Here is a 16,219-nt window from a genome sequence, read left to right on the forward strand (position 1 = left end):
GCAGTATCCTCCTTAAATTCAAATAAATTTTAAAAATAATTTAAATTTTTGATAAATTTTGCACGGTTTTATACAGTTTTTCACGGTTACCACGCGGTAACCCTGGCCCTGACGGTTTGGGAAACCCTGGTTGTATGTTGGAGCGCTTTTGAACCAAAGGAAGGTATAGCCCAAAAAAGGAGGGATATACAGAATACAGGATTAATTGAAGATTTACAGCATTCTGAAATGACACATGTGAATGACCAACAGAAAGATCATATTGAAAAAAAAAAATTCTCGGCCTGCATAAGGCTCGCTATGAAGATATAGTAACATTATCTATGCATGCTACAGCCTGGGCCAGCTAGCCTTTGCCATCTGTTGGTTGTAGGGTTACAACTCTCTATAATTCTAAGAAGTAAGACGAATGCATATAACCAATCCTAATCATCTCCTTCGTTGTTGAGCCATACTTCGTGCGTGAGCCTTTGCTTTCCTATCAGCATACATAGGAAGGTTCATGATCTCATATATTTCCTCCAGGAGCTTGTCTTCAGTAATGTTATCAGTGATGCTCCTCATTACCTGTCCATTTACCAGAGGAAAAATGTTAGGTTAGGATTGTCTTTATGCTTTCTCATGCCCAACAGAAATCTTAGATTTCTACACATCTTGATTCATGACACAACCAGATCAGCAAGGCAACGACAGCAAGCAAGTGAAATGAGATGCGCCCCAAGTCCTAAATCCCAAGTCAATTCATCAAACCACAGCATTTGAAAACTAAATCCAACCAATAAATGTCACAACTGTATCTTGGAGCACCTCAGCACAACTGAATTATCATCACGAACTCAAATTAATAGGGAGGAATCAGTATTTGCAGCACATATAAACTCCCTAGCTGCAAACTTCACGCAGAGTTGTAAAAGATAAAGGTATATTGCATTCAAAGCAAGCAGTTACAGCCCATCAACAGTGAACACTGTCAGGATCTGGTCTTGATCACAGAACAATTTCATGAAAGAAGAATAGAACATAAATGTAAAGTTCTACAGAAGCAAACAAAACTCTTAACCTTGTAACCAGTGCAACTGACGGTAGTATTCAACAATTTGATATAGTACATGTGTGAGAGAGGAGAGGAAGACGTGCCTTTCTGTAAGTATTGATATCATTAGGAGTTGATTTATCTGTTCGAATGCGCATGCAGGACCAACAGTCCTCTTCTTTATTCCAAGAGCACTCAACAATTTTCCCTGATATTGAAGGCGGGTCAACTTCATCTGCGTTAAATTCCAGTGCATCAGCAATAATTAGGAAAAAATAAAACAACACAGTATAACAATTAGCCTACTTCAAGAATCATGACATAGTGACATGTTGCAAAAAGGAAACAATCAGGCGTATCAAGAGCCATAGGAACACTATATAACTCATGGAAATCCCAATGAAAATTTTAACAAGGAACATAACACAAGTGCACGACAAAGCATTGAACCAGTGTATGTTCTATTTAAAGGACAAAATCCAGTGTATGTTCTGCTTAGTAAAAGTTGCTGGGTTATATTCAAAATTTCGGAACATAATATATGTGTGCTCATGAGAATATTAGCATAGGACATGATTATAATTCCGAAAAAAACAAGTTGTTTGATAAAGTCAAATAGATGCACGATTTGAAAATGAAAAATATATGCTTGCTGGGGACCACCAACCAGGCACCATCTATGCGTTGTAAATTATCCAGAAAATAAAGACAAATGTACAAGTAATTAAATTAAATGGATGCTTACCAGGGAACACCACCCGGGCACCGTCCATAAGTTTCTTTCTACCTCTCTCATAGAGGAAAATGAACTGACGATTCTCACTGCCAATCTACAACGATTGAACAATGGAAAGAAAACTTCAATAAATAACTAAGTAAATCCATCTGAAAACTTTGCATGGAAGAAAGCAGACCTCGAACAGAAAGTCTACTGAATTCATCTCTGGATATTTCCACTTCAAAAGACCTTCATGGGTACGAGTCACGTAAGGATCATCCCAGCCCTACATAAAAAACAACAGAAACACATGAAGAAAAGAAAAACAGAGAAGTTCCCATTTTGTGTAAGTTGGGATATGACGGTGACATGCATGGAGGGATGAAAATCAGCTGCATGGAAGCAGCTATTCTGGCGGTTAACAAGGCGTTCTGAAGAGATGAAATTATCACAGAATCAACTTGCTGGGATTTTGCCACAAGATACAAATTGATCAAAAGAGAAGTCTCAGCATAAATGAGACATGCACTAGAGTGAAGCATAATCCTGAATTTCCTAGCACAAACATTCCTAGCTTCACAACAAATACTTGAGGACAGCAAGTATTTGGCTGACAAAGGATTCTTGTCCTTAGTTAAGCTTGATTCATTGTAATTATTAGATATGAGACTTATAACATAGAGCAAACCACTTCCAGAACCAGTTCAAAGTAAGAATCCACCCATGTGAAAACAGAAATTAGTACATCTACTCCGAATACACGGCAAGAGCATCTGGAGGATATGACCATGGGCCTAACAGTCATAGTTGAGCTAAACAATGCTTATTACTCCCTACAGTCAGAAATACATGCCATTAAACTCTCCAATCAAAAGTATTTTACCATAAAATTGAATAAGGATTTAGAAATATATAAAAATAGATAAACATGGTATAAGTTATGTTTTGTGGACTGTCAGTTTCCAAAACACGCATTTGTGGCAGGATCAACACACTAGATTTAAGAACAGAGGGCATAAACATCACTAAATATCTAGTTGATTGTACAAGGCAACATGGCAGTAGTTCCAATGTTGCATAAGAGAGACTAGAAGAATGCAAAATCATCACAGTTAGAGTGCAAAGTGGCAAACAAGACATATGATAACCATACCTATGATATAAACCCATCAGAATCAGGAAAAAAGTTGAAGGGATAACTTCTTTGTAATAGCTTTTCTAGTTTTGAAAGGTACAAACAAGACACAAGAATCCTACCTGTAATATAAGCCCATCAGATTCATGACAAAGCTTTGGAATAAACTCCTTCAGTATCTTGTTCACTGCAGAAAGTTGCCAGAAATCCTTTCTCCTTACCTGATAAAAGCCAGATATATTTCAATTTTAGTGCACCAACATAGTATGAAACAACAAATAAGTCCAAACTTCCATATTCCATGTCAGTACCGAAAATAGTTCCATGTCATATTTGTATGATGGACTGCGTCCTTTATCATGATAGCGTGGGCGTATTATCTCATCATCAAGTAATTTCCACCTCTCAGAAAAAGGCAACTGCATCCAGAAATCAAACTATAATAAGTATGTACATATGGAGCACAAAATAACAAACATGGCAAGTAATGAAATTATGTGGCCTTAAGCTAATCAATTCTTCAGCAATGTCATTCTAACTTAAAATTAGTGGCACCATACCCGTGCATGCAACAGATCCCAAATAAATATACTGTATACTATAAGTAAAAAATACAAAATGCAGTAAATAAATACTAATTTAAGTTTAAAACACACATACATGATAATATAGACTAATTGACCACCAACCTATACTTGTATGAAAAGATACAATATATTTCTATTAAAATCTTACAAATAACACACACATTCCTACATATTTAAAACCACAGAGGTATGGAGTGGGTGGGTGTAGAACATTATAAAATCACTCACTCTTTTAGAGAGTAAGATGTATATTGGGATCATTATAAAAATCGATTCAATCAGCAAGCATCTAAACCAGACATGAGAATTTTGACTTATTAATAAGTAGCATATAAATCTTCAGAGCAACCTCTAACAATATCCATACTGCTCTGTAATCACTATTCGAATGGGAGTGCTTGGGAAATATTTATACGAAATATTGTACATAAAAAAATCAACATCTTAGATTAATAGTGTCAACTGAGAAGACCACAAAATTGCATCACCAATTAATGATAACATATGAAGCATATCTACCTTGACTACAGATTGGGAATTAATTGACATTAGATCATATGCCAAGTATCTCCTCTTCAATCCCAAATCCGGTACAGTGTCAACAATCATTTCTCCGTCAATTAACGTATAGTGGTGAAAACCCTTCAGACAGCAAAAGGAAGTTTGAAGTTTACAATTTGATGGTGAAAAAGAGAATAAAATGCACTATGCATCACAATGGGAATCTTACTTCATTCGAATTTCTAAGGGGAAAACGCATCTGAACTCTTCTAAAGCAGAAGTTCCGATCAATTAGAAAGCAACCATCACGTGTTATAAGCATCATGTATCGCGTTCCATCAGCTTTCCACGTAGCATAATAATATCGCTGTCTCAGAATTTGCAGATTCTCGCTGTATATACAAAATATAAATGAAATGAGTTAGGAGGAAAGGACCAGAAGGCCAACAAAAGAAACTACAAGATAGGGGGGTGAGGTGAGGGAAAGGAGACAATTGCAATACAAAGTATGGACTAGGGGGAAATTACTAATGTGTGAATGATGTTCTTAAGTCCCATAGATTCTAGAATAAGAAAGACAAAACATTATGTATGCCCTCTCATGATCTCACCAGAAAATGTAGCATCAACTGTTACAGAATGAATTATATGCGCCAGGCACAAAAAAAGGCAAAAGTAGAATCCCTCCGAATGACCCAAATGCCACACAGAAAGCACCGTGTAGCAAAGGGACTGAAGGGGTGCCTAACTGTCAAAGGAATTTGGTGCAGAGTGGGATATTTAAGACAAAGGAGGCCAGTATAAAACAAGGGTGGCGCAAAATAAAGTGAGGAAGTGAATTATGACAGCATTATGGGATGGGTAGGTATCGAAGTTGAGTACTGTGTACATCTTTGATGGAAGGTTGGAAATCTAAGCAAATTCCAGCCACATATACAAGGTTAGTGCTCAAACTCCTGCAAAGAGTTGAAGTTGATTTCTTAGTCTTCAGTATGTATTACTTTACCCTCAAACTTATGTGGTTTATTTTCATCCTTCAGATGCTTTGCTTGCTAGAACATTAATGCCTTAAAAAGTAAACCATGTGCATAGTTGCTCAACTACGGTTACATAAGGATTGCATAGTTGCATGTGATATACATCTATATTTTATGTTTTTCACATGCCTAAAATAAGGTACTTGGCATGACCTTTGATATAAACCGTCAAGTATTAATTATTAAATCAGCTGTTGCAGTCACTAATTTATTTGTCACTTTGCCAAAAGAATCAAAATTGGACATAAATCCATACCTGTTAAGAGAAACTGGATGAGATCCGGGAAACTGAGCATTAGCTCTACCCTGGTGAGTGAAAGGGTTAGCTGAGATTGTGATACTAATCAATTCATATGTCTATTGCTATTTTCAAGAAAATAGAAGGTTCAAAAATTATACTCTGAATTTGCATTTAGTAACATCATATCATGTTGCATGCAGTTGCATCAGCTTACAATTATTTGAAATAAGTTTGCATCAAAATTGTGCCACAGTTAATCTAAGTAGTAGTTGTGATAAAACAAAAGGATTCCTGAAATCATTTGAAGCAAGATAAAAACAACTTTCTAAACTAGTAAAAAAATGAAACAGCAGTATTATATAATCAAGAAAGCAAGCTACAAGTTCATACTACAGTGAACATAGAAACAAAGCTTTCAAAATATATCTTTCAGACAGTACTGCAAATTAAGATGTTTGTAATCAAGAAGGGGAAAACAATGTGACTCAACAACAATATAACAAAGTAACCAACAACGCGTTGTAAACTTACACTGGGCACTAATTCAAGTAACCTAAAACATATACTGCGCAGGAAATCTTGCTGGTCATAAGGTACAGCATCCCCTAAGATATCATCATTAGTAATGACTTTATCATCTTCGTGATTCTGCAATAAGAAGGGATCCTTTGAGTGAAATTAAAGAACATAAAAATATGTATATAATCTTTTCAGGATTTTTGTTTTTATGATCTACAATTTTGAACAGAGAATGATAAAACACCCTGTAACGCTCTAAATTATTAGACACATTGTTAGGCACATGTTATTTATGAACAAAATATCCTTTAGTATGATGAGATTATAGGAAATACATTCAGATCATCCATTGAAAGCTAACAATGAACTGCATAAGTCCCCTTTTGACCCCTCTCACTCACTAGTTCCTTCCCTATTAGCAAGCCAAAGCCATCTGGCTATCGTCTAGGAGATGCTTAGCCTCGTTATGAATTAGATTCATCATTTTATAAACAATGAATTAGGTTTATACTTTATACCCTTTTCTAATAGGCACGTGCTCAAATAGAGGATGAGGTTGGATGAATATCATCAGGGCTTTTGGTCCTCAAACAAAAGCACAACAGTTCCTTAAAAAAGGCCTACCTAGGTTGTACAACCTGTCTGAACTGAAGTGGATCATACTTTCCAATTTGGCAATCATCTCAGACAAGAGAGAATCCTATAAGCCACTTTCAAACTAACACCCTGTAACTTTTGATTTATTTAAACCAATTTCATGGCACATGAATTGGGTTATGATTTGGCATGTACAATGGAAATTACCAATCATGATTATGGTTCCTGTCTCACCCAACTATGATAGGGATGAAGAAGTGATAGTTATGTAACACCTCCAAGATGTCCTCATCTTCTTTTCCCTATTTACAATCATCCAATTGTGTTTCTTGCCTAAGATTGCTCTTAGCAAATACCAAGTCCTAATGTGCAGTAAATTCCAATATTGCCCTGTATTTACTCTTATTATGAGGTGACCATATTCTTTAAGTGGTTAGTGAGAGAAACAACAGTGGCAAACAGAGTAACATGATCTTTCTTGTGCATTTTTATGCACAAGAGCTATAATGAAAGAGCTAAGGGTAGGTAATTCACTAATGCATCACAGTGGCATTTTTACTATTGGTCTGTATTGGAGCAGCATATGCAGAGTTAAATGTTAGGTGCAGCTGTAAGACTAAATCCAGTGCAATTCAAGTTAATTCTGTGCATACGGTTCCCATGAAATATTCAAACTTTGGTGGATGTGGGTCTGCAAAAGAAATGTGTTAAATGACACTGCAAAACTTTTATGGCCAAACTCGCATGTAGATGGAAAAACATAATTTTTATTTCTCCCAAAAAATTTAAATTTGATCATAAAAAAAGTAGGGGCATCAAATATCTGTTCCTCTATATCATCCATTACGTTGAGAATTTTGGGCAATCTTTAAGGACAGTTTTACTAACATTACATGGTACAAAAATATTCTAGTTTACACTAGATATACCTCCCTATAGTCACTTATTTTTCAAAATAATTGTTAGTGTTGTCAAATCATATTGCGGTATTGAATAGGAATCAGATACTTATACATCCAGGTAAAATCAACAAAGGGAGTCATAAATAGTACTATATGAAAACCTACAGGTGATGGTGCACGATCTACATTGCCATCATCATCATCATCTTGCTTAGCTTCACCATTCAAATCAAGATCAGAGGGCCTCTTCCATTCTGGTGTTGGAGGGCATACGATATTTTCAGGAATTTCATGGTAAAATGAATAGATAGCTTGAATATAGTCATTTTTATATATTCCAGGAGGTCGCCGTTGAGCAAATATGTTCAGTGCCTAGGAAATAAAAACATTAGCTCAGGAAAATGTCAAATTATTTTCAACAAATACAAATTGAAACATGTTTTTTTCTTACCTCAGTAACGCTAGAGAGTTGTGTGCGCATTAGGTAATGAACAATCATAAAACCTGTACGATTATGCCCATGGGTACAGTGAACAAGAATATACTTGGGATTCCTTGATTGTTTTTGACGGTCAAGAAACGCCATCACCTAAAAGTTACAATGTCAAGTTTGATCAACAGACTTATTACATACAATTGTCACATCCTAAAATAAAGAGCTTTTCCAGTGAAAGGTGAAACATAGGGCAAGACTACCTACTCATTGCATTTCATATACATTTACAACATTTGCACCAAACAGGCAAACATAACAACAAAATAATTGGAATCAACAAAAATAACTACCACAATAACTTGAAGATAGCTGAATTGCAAAAAAATATTTACTCCAGAATTCAGAGGCTAACTAACCTATGTCAATCTAGAACAAATTTATCATCCAGCAACCCATAGTATTGACAGCCAGCAGAGGCAAGAATGGAGTTAATCTGGAACGGTTGATAAGCAGGGTACTTCTATTGGTAAATAAGACACACGAGGCCATAAGCTACCTATGTAATAACTCTGTTCACAGTCGTATGTGTGCCAATTCACTTCTAGTGACATATATGCAACATTTTCAGGTTAGAAGGAAACATATGCAGGCCTTCTATTTAGAAGGCATAACATAGACAACGCATAGCTTTAATCAATGCCAACCAGTTCATAGTTTTGAAGCTCAAACTCAAATCTAGACATGTAGTTTCTAAAGTCCACTGTGTTTAACCAGTCCTGATTAAATATACGGAACACACGGTCAATGCTAGTTTTCGAAACTTTGTGTAAGCCAATAGGTGATTATTACGCACATAAACCAGAAGAACACTAGATAAATGCAGCATTTTAAACAGTTGATACTTTTCATGGGGACAGGTTGAGAATTATCACTGATCCTAATGAACTCCTAAGAGAACTGATAACTACAGCAGACATGCATTTGAATGTTGAAAGTTATTTCTTTGTAGTTTGATGATATAAAAGGTATAACAGCAAAGCATCTCTCATGTAGTGTCATTGATTTGGAAAGAATATTAGTAATTACCATAAACCTTAGGGAGTAATTCTTCCATGTTGGAAAATAAATACCCAACACATTCGAGGTTAGAATTAATAACAAACAGCTAACAAGATGAAATATATCAACAACTATAAGTCAAACTTCAAGCAAAGCAAATGGATAACCTGTAAAGTTACCTAAAATCAAAAACTAACTCCAGTTGCATTGTCAAATGAAGTTACATTAGGAGCAAATACATTTTCATCATAAAGTTTTTTTTCAATCTCAAACAAAAGCAAATTGCTTCGATTGTAAAACAATGAAGGGACACTGAATATTCATATCTAAAAGAAAGTGGGAAAAACAACATAGCTGACAAAAAAGATTATGTCAAAATCATGAATCCAAATAATTTGAATTACCTCATACACAAATGTGTTAACAGATTCATTGTCTGGAACAGCATCTCTTCCCTTGCAGGCAATCTAAATGAAAATACACTTTAAGGGTGAAAAGGACTTTATCTTAGATTAATCCTAAACTACCGAAGTGCATCTCACTTTCTCACCTTGACATATTTAGTACCTTGTCTTGTCCATTCAGTTGGTGAATAGTACCGAGTGGTATTTGTCAAGTCAATCACTAAACCTATCTGATAAAATAAGTGGAGGAAAAAAATATGTCAACACAGGTAATTAGCTGCAATCTCTTTAAAATAATTTAAATTGAATAAAGTGTCCTGGAGTTTGTGATGCTCCCTTCAACAATAAATAGGAACAAGATATTAAAGAATGAGAGAAGTGCATTAGCACTTAGCAGAATAAATGTTATTTCAGATATCTATTACAGGCAACTTCTGCTTGTTAATTCATGATATTTGCACTGTAAATCATATTATTCAATAAATAATAATAATAATCTAAAATTTAACTAGATTTATGTCCCTCTTGTGACTATTAGAAGCCTCTGCATCACTGTACAAATAACAATTCGTAAGAATTGAACTGAGAAATACGAATGTTTTTTCTAACAAAAATTGCTTCAAATCTGTGACCATGCGTAAGGAAAAAAACAGAAGGCAGGACAAAACGAATATCATGTGCATTATTATCACGGCCATATTAGGTAGCATGCAGTACTTACATCTCTTCCAGCTTTTCTTTGTTTATTAACAACTTGCTTGGAAGAATATCTTTTCCCAGCAGGCACAGACTCATTGAATGTTTCATCCAGGGGAACTTTAGAAGGTACAATCCTATCTATTGGCTCACCAGATCCAGGGCAATCCAACCAGCCTGATAATAATTAAAAAATGATAATTTAAATGTAATAATACATAACTTAAAGTCTACTTAGCATAGGTTGATCAATTAAGAATTACATGGGAATTCAACATGATAAAGAAATCCGTAGCACATGATACATACCCTGAGGTGGCTCTTTAATTCGTCCATGTCTAATGATTTTATTTTGATTCATATGATCATTCCTAATCGGTTGTCGATTCAGCCTTGGTCCATCATCATGTTGCTCCCTCTTTAACTTTCTCCGTCTCTCTTCGCGTTCCTATGAAACATGGTAGTGATTAATGAAAGATATAAACAGGTAGCAATGATGGATCATAACTCAAAAGAAATTGGTTAAAATAATAATTAAGCTCGCTTTGCACCATTGCTGTTTTTAAAAAGCATCAACTACTTAATTAGTAATAAAATAAACAGAACATATGAAAACCAAATGCCGCTGGCTATATGAAACAAAAGAAGATCGCACCAAATGACCAGTTGGTCCAGATAATAGAGATGTAGATTGAGTAACTAGAAGAAAAATGTTAAGTTAAAACGTGGTTTGCCAGGTCCGTCTATTGCAGAGTATTATATTCTAATATACTTCTTATGATATCGCCTTCACCACAACCCATAATACAAAGTCCAAAAACTCCATGGCCTCATCTCAAGGGGAATGCTCTTCTAATGCTGCTAAACAGTTGCATGGTTTAAAACAAGAAAGTATTTTATTTACCCTTCGCATTATCTCAACAGCAGACTCAGCATGTTCACTCTGTGAAAAATCAGCATGCTCTTCATAAGACTGGTCATCTTCCTCAGGCGATGGTGAAGCATTCAAATCCATTCAGGATACTCCAGCTAGACCTTTAAAGCTAAGACCTAATAACAGAGGGGAAGAAAAGGCATCTTACATCAGTGTAATTACGAATAAGCAGCTTCACTTCCAAATAGTAGAGTGACTTCAGCTGCACTTGATGAGTACAATACAATCCAGACACTCAGATAAGGCACACTAAAATTAGGACAGTTTATTAAAGGAATAACTAAAGATTGAATGAGAAAATACCATCTTGTGCTAACAGAGAAATATCACTTGTGTTACAGAGACACTCAGATAAGTCACAAAAAAATTAGGGCAGTGTATTAAGGATTAATTAAAAGAATGAATGAGCAATATAATTCTTGTGCTTTCAGAGAAAAAAAAATTATGTTACAGAGAAAAATGGGCAAGATGATTAAAATTCCAATTCATTGCAGTAAAGTTGACCCTTGTTAAAGTTACTCCAAAGCTTCCTGTCCTAATCTTGATTGAGGTTGATTTGGAAGTTCCAAATTCTCTATGTGTTCTTATCTATGGAAGATTTGCAGTGAACTGCAGAATCAAACCATATCAAGGATGATTCACATCTGTTTCTATACAATACTGGTAGGAGACAGATCAAATGGGGTTTTATATACTTGATGAGCAGCTATCAGGTTGTTGATCATCAAATTGCCAAACGCTTATCAGGTAAAAAATGGGAGCCAAACCACATTGTCAGTTCCGTGAAACTATACTAGGAATTCCTATGGCAAGGAATTGTTGTATTATCTGATGCCGTATCCATTGGATCCATTTTTCCCTCCGAACATCGATATGCAACTGATCATGCAATTAGACTTGGCTTTCTTTTTTTCATGTAATTTAACTTGTTCAGTATAGAACTATGTATGCTGGCCAATTTACATTTACATATGTAGGTTTACTTGTATGCCGGCCAATTTACATTTATAATATGTAGGTTTACTTGTTCGGTAGTATAGAATTACAGGTGCCATATAGAATTACAGGTGCCAGCAACTGATTTTTCAGAATTTCTTCTTCCTTGCTTGTTTTCCAAGCCCATGCCATGAAAGTAGTGTGCAAACTAGTTAGAAGCTACCAATCAAACTAGTTAGAAGCTAGCCGGCGGCGCAATCCACTCATCGGGCAATCATGTCCACCCCACCAATTCTAGCGACCAATCTACTCCCCCCCCAGATCGAATGATAGGCAACTCCAACAACCAGCAATCACAATCGGGGCGCCGGCGCGATAAGGGAGAGCAGCAAAGGAGGGGGCTCGCGTCCCATACCTCCCGGCGGCAGCGCGGGCGGAGGGGATTCGACCGATCTCTTCCGCGGCCGATGAGAGGCGGTGGAGTTGAGGGAAGGGAGACCCCCGTGGTTTCTGTGGTGGATGTTGGGGGGCCTGAGCTAGCCTAGGGTTTGGGAGCTCGCCGCCGCCGCCGACGGAGACGGGCGTCGAGGTGGTGGAGGAGGCGGAAGCGATCGAATTCGATCGAGTCGGCGGCGGCGCACGCGGAGGAGCGGAGGGGGGGAAGACGAGACGGAGGCGGCTTTGGGTGCGGCAATATTTTGGCGTGCGTGAACCGAGTGCACAGCGTGCTGTCCTACACCCGAGAGAAAAAAGGACACGACACGGCAAAAGCCTCCTCTCGTTTTTTTGGGCCGGGCTGATCGTTTGGTTGGGCTGGGCTGATCCAGTAGTAAGTTCACATGGACTCCCTTAACTAGTGACCGAATCTTATTCGCATCACTAGTTAAGGGAGTCAATGTGAACTTATTCCTCCCCCACAACTGTCCGACTACGCTCCGGCGTAGCAGGATGAAGCGGCGAAAAACCCTAAATCGAGCAGCGTCGTCGTCTTCCGATGAACCCGGATTGGGCAGATGGACGTGTTACCACGGCGAGGAGGAGGAGGAGGAGGAGAAGCCATGGCTGCCACCGGCCGACAAATCATCCGAGTCCATAAGGGAGTACGTCGCCGAGGCGGCGCGACGGCTACCCCTCGAGGAGATCCCGGAGCTCGTCGACTGCGTCGGCGCGGTCGGATACTGCTTTGGCCTCGCCGACCCCGTCACCAACATCATCCTAAACGCCGTCGCCCACCTCGCCGCCGGCGGAGCGAGGACCTGCCGCCGCCGCCCAAGAAGAGGACACGCAGGACGTACAGCCGTGGCTGGGGGTACATATCATTGAACTCCTTCTGTGGCCTCCTCGCGTTCATGAAGGTGTAATTCCGCTACCTCACGGACAGCCAGGCCAGGCATTACCTCTACCTCGCCTCCTACGACCTTCTCCTCGCCATCGAGCTCGTCCACCATGACCGCCGCCGCTGTCTTCCCCGACCATCCTTGCTTCCCGACGATGGCAGGATGAAGATCGCACTCAGGATCGCCGCCGTCCAAGCAGACCACCCTGCGCCGGATAAACTGGTGCAGACCATGACAGCGCAGTACCCGTCTCATTTGCTCTATCCTATCATGGACAAGCTGCGGGGATCGGAGCTGCTCACCACCCATGACGTCCGGGCCATCATGTACCTACTTCTTGCTATTTAGTAGTATTAAATATACATTACTGACAAAACTCATTCCATAACATCTGAGCTAATTTGCCAAACGAATCTAATAAACCTAATTAATGCATAATTTGCTACAGTAATCATCAGCTAATCGTGGATTAATATATCTTGTTAGATTCGTCTCGCAAATTAACCGGGGGTTATGGAATGGGTTTTGCCAATAATCTATGTTTAATACTCCTAAATAGTAAGATTTGGAGGACTAATTTATTAGCCCTCCGGATCCAAACAAGCCCAATTGATTGGTTTTCGTGGAGCTATTTTTTTTTTTTTTTTTACAAATTAGCCAATTGTTCTAGGGTCTGCATTCATGTTTTCTCTGTGATCTACAACTGTTTTGTGTCTCAATCCCATGGAGGAGAGGGCATATCTAGACATATATGCTGCCTCTCTCACAGCTTTTCTACACATTAGTTTGTCTTAGGATGAAAGATGTCCCCACCAACGTGAACAAAGAAATGGCCAGTACTACAAAAACTGATGAACAAATCCAAGAAGCAAAAGTGGCCTTCTGGCTTCATTGGGGAGAAAGAACAACAAAAACATCAAATCTGATCTGGGAATATCTGTGTACCTCATCAATCTGGTACAAATCATCTGTATAAACAACCAAAGCCAACCATAGGCCTGTGATCATAAATAACATTGTCACAGTGTGTTTGTCGAAAGTGGCACACTGGTAAGCCAAAAAATATCACTACCTTAGATTGTTTGCAGACTAATTGAAGAGGAAGAGTGCTTTTATATGTTTACCAGGAGGTGTTACTTTTTTTATGTAAAATTTGGTACCTCTTGATAGAAGGTACCAAAATTTACACCAAAAAATGTTACTATCTGTTTCTTCTCGCGAACCACTAAATTTCTAAAAGGAAACTACATAGCTAATATCAAAAGACAAGCCGGCCATCTGCAACAATTCTTGTACGGGGGCATGAAAGGGTCATCTGCAACAATCAGTACACTCACTGCCACGGGAGGTATCGGTTAAATCCTTGAAAAATAGTTGACGTTACCTTTTTCTGTAAAAGAAAGAACCAATTTTAATTGTAGTTTTATTCCATGCTCTAGAAAAAACACTAAATTTATATATAGTCAGAGGGCGGTTTAACCAACATAAACACTATCAAGTTCAAATCAACTTAAATATTCAAGCCGGTTCTAGTTAGAATCATGTAAAAGAGAAGTTACCTCTTCTGTGGAATCCGGCTGAGGCTCTAGGTATGACAGTTCTTGAAGTACCGGTTCCTCATTGTTAGCAGACACATCCAAATTTGTATCATTCCATTTTACTTGAATATAGCGTTTGTGGCGCGGGTCTATGTCGTTGCAGTGTTCCATAGCCTTCATGGCAGCATGACGGGACAAAAATTCTATCTCTAGATGTAACATGTTGTTCTCATCTAGAGTAGCTCCCCTCATCCTTAATATGGTGGTCTTTCTTCCCAACACGTACGTGCTGGACAGCGGGTGCGACGAGATGAAGAGGCAGAGTGTAGTAAACACCACTGAACTTAACGACCTGTAAGGTCTTGATCTCATTCTCCATCTTTTGTCTTTTTTCAGCTTCGCTGCCCCCCTGAGAAAAGACCAGATAAATCGGCTAATTACAAGATTAATTATGAGACATGATCAATAATATTCCCAGTGAGAAAATTGGTGGCATTTGTGAGCATATATAGGGATGACAACATGATTCTATTAATTCTAGAAAAAAAACCTGAACATTTTTTGGCCAAATTTGAAGATTTTTTTTCTAAATTAAAAAAAAATGAAAACTTTCGTCCGAAATCTTTACCTATCGGGGTGGGAGATCGAAAAGTCAAACCTTTATGGCTACCATGTTCACAATTCACAAATCTGAGAATAATAATAATAATAATAACAATAATAAAAAGGTGGCTCTTTTGCTCATCGCCGGCTAATGCCTAGCGGCTCGAGCCCCATCGCCAGCCGCCACCACCCCGCGTGGCCCTGGCGTCCCCGTCCAGACTGCCACCGTGACTGCCACCTAGCTAGCAGCCGATTCCTATGCATGTAGTCGGCATGGGCCATGGCCCAGGTCCCTGGAGGGAACTTCCTCTCGCCGTTAAGTGCTCGCGAAGCACAGAGATCGCGCGCATGAGCGCAACCAGCCAACAATGGCGTCGGGGCAGCCGAGGCGGATGCCGAAGGGGCCGGCTTTATATGAGGAGCAATGAAGAACTAGGTCTTTCACCTGTGCAGGGTCGGCTGAGGCTGTAGTTGTTGCCTTGCGTTTCATGCCGCCGACACACTCGCGCCGCGCGCTCCCGAGTTCGCTGGTGTTGAGTGAGGCGTGCGGTGGGGGGAAGAGGAGGAGGGTGGCCTGGAAAGAACTTGGTGGTGGCTGCCTCTCTCTCTCTGGACTAGGGATGAACTTGTTGGGGGCGAGCTGTTTGCTCCCCTTCTGCGTCTCGTCCGCTCGTGACTATGTTTGCTGCTTTTAGAAAGGGAGACTCTGGGAGACATGACTTTATTTGCCGTTCTTGGCAAGGGAGGGGAGGGAGGGAGGGAGAGACGAGAGGGCGCTCCTCCATCTGGTCTCCCCGCACAGAGACGAGAGGGCGCTCCTCCATCTGGTCTCCCCGCACAGAGACGAGAGGGCGCTCCTCCATCTGGTCTCCCCGCACAGAGACCACACTTTTTTTTTCAAATGCTGAGGACAGGTGTCATCTTCTTAATGGACTAAAGCAGTGAGTCCACAAGAAAATTGACACTGCAATCATTGAAAACGAGTTTGGCTCAAATGCCATCCGAA

General features: G+C 39.1%; 1 protein-coding gene and 1 pseudogene across 1 annotated transcript; both read right to left on the bottom strand.

Annotated features, from left to right (window-relative positions):
* Window positions 1–187: 187 nt before the first annotated feature.
* On the bottom strand, window positions 188–12,445 carry LOC127757302 (uncharacterized). Its single transcript, XM_052282804.1, has 18 exons — window positions 12,151–12,445; window positions 10,770–10,915; window positions 10,175–10,313; window positions 9,891–10,042; window positions 9,316–9,399; window positions 9,170–9,232; window positions 7,722–7,859; window positions 7,436–7,642; window positions 5,784–5,900; window positions 5,268–5,317; window positions 4,204–4,366; window positions 3,993–4,115; window positions 3,198–3,305; window positions 3,009–3,107; window positions 1,948–2,037; window positions 1,779–1,863; window positions 1,138–1,268; window positions 188–567 (listed from the first exon to the last, which is right to left on the bottom strand). The coding sequence occupies exons 2-18, from the start codon at window positions 10,878–10,880 to the stop codon at window positions 430–432; spliced, it is 1,998 nt and encodes a 665-aa protein (XP_052138764.1). The 5' UTR covers window positions 10,881–10,915; window positions 12,151–12,445; the 3' UTR covers window positions 188–429.
* A 1,960-nt stretch (window positions 12,446–14,405) lies between these two features.
* LOC127756961 (uncharacterized) lies at window positions 14,406–15,703 on the bottom strand (annotated as a pseudogene).
* Window positions 15,704–16,219: the final 516 nt, after the last annotated feature.

The sequence above is a fragment of the Oryza glaberrima genome, chromosome 12 (assembly GCF_000147395.1).
Source record: "Oryza glaberrima chromosome 12, OglaRS2, whole genome shotgun sequence".
Taxonomy (NCBI): domain Eukaryota; kingdom Viridiplantae; phylum Streptophyta; class Magnoliopsida; order Poales; family Poaceae; genus Oryza; species Oryza glaberrima.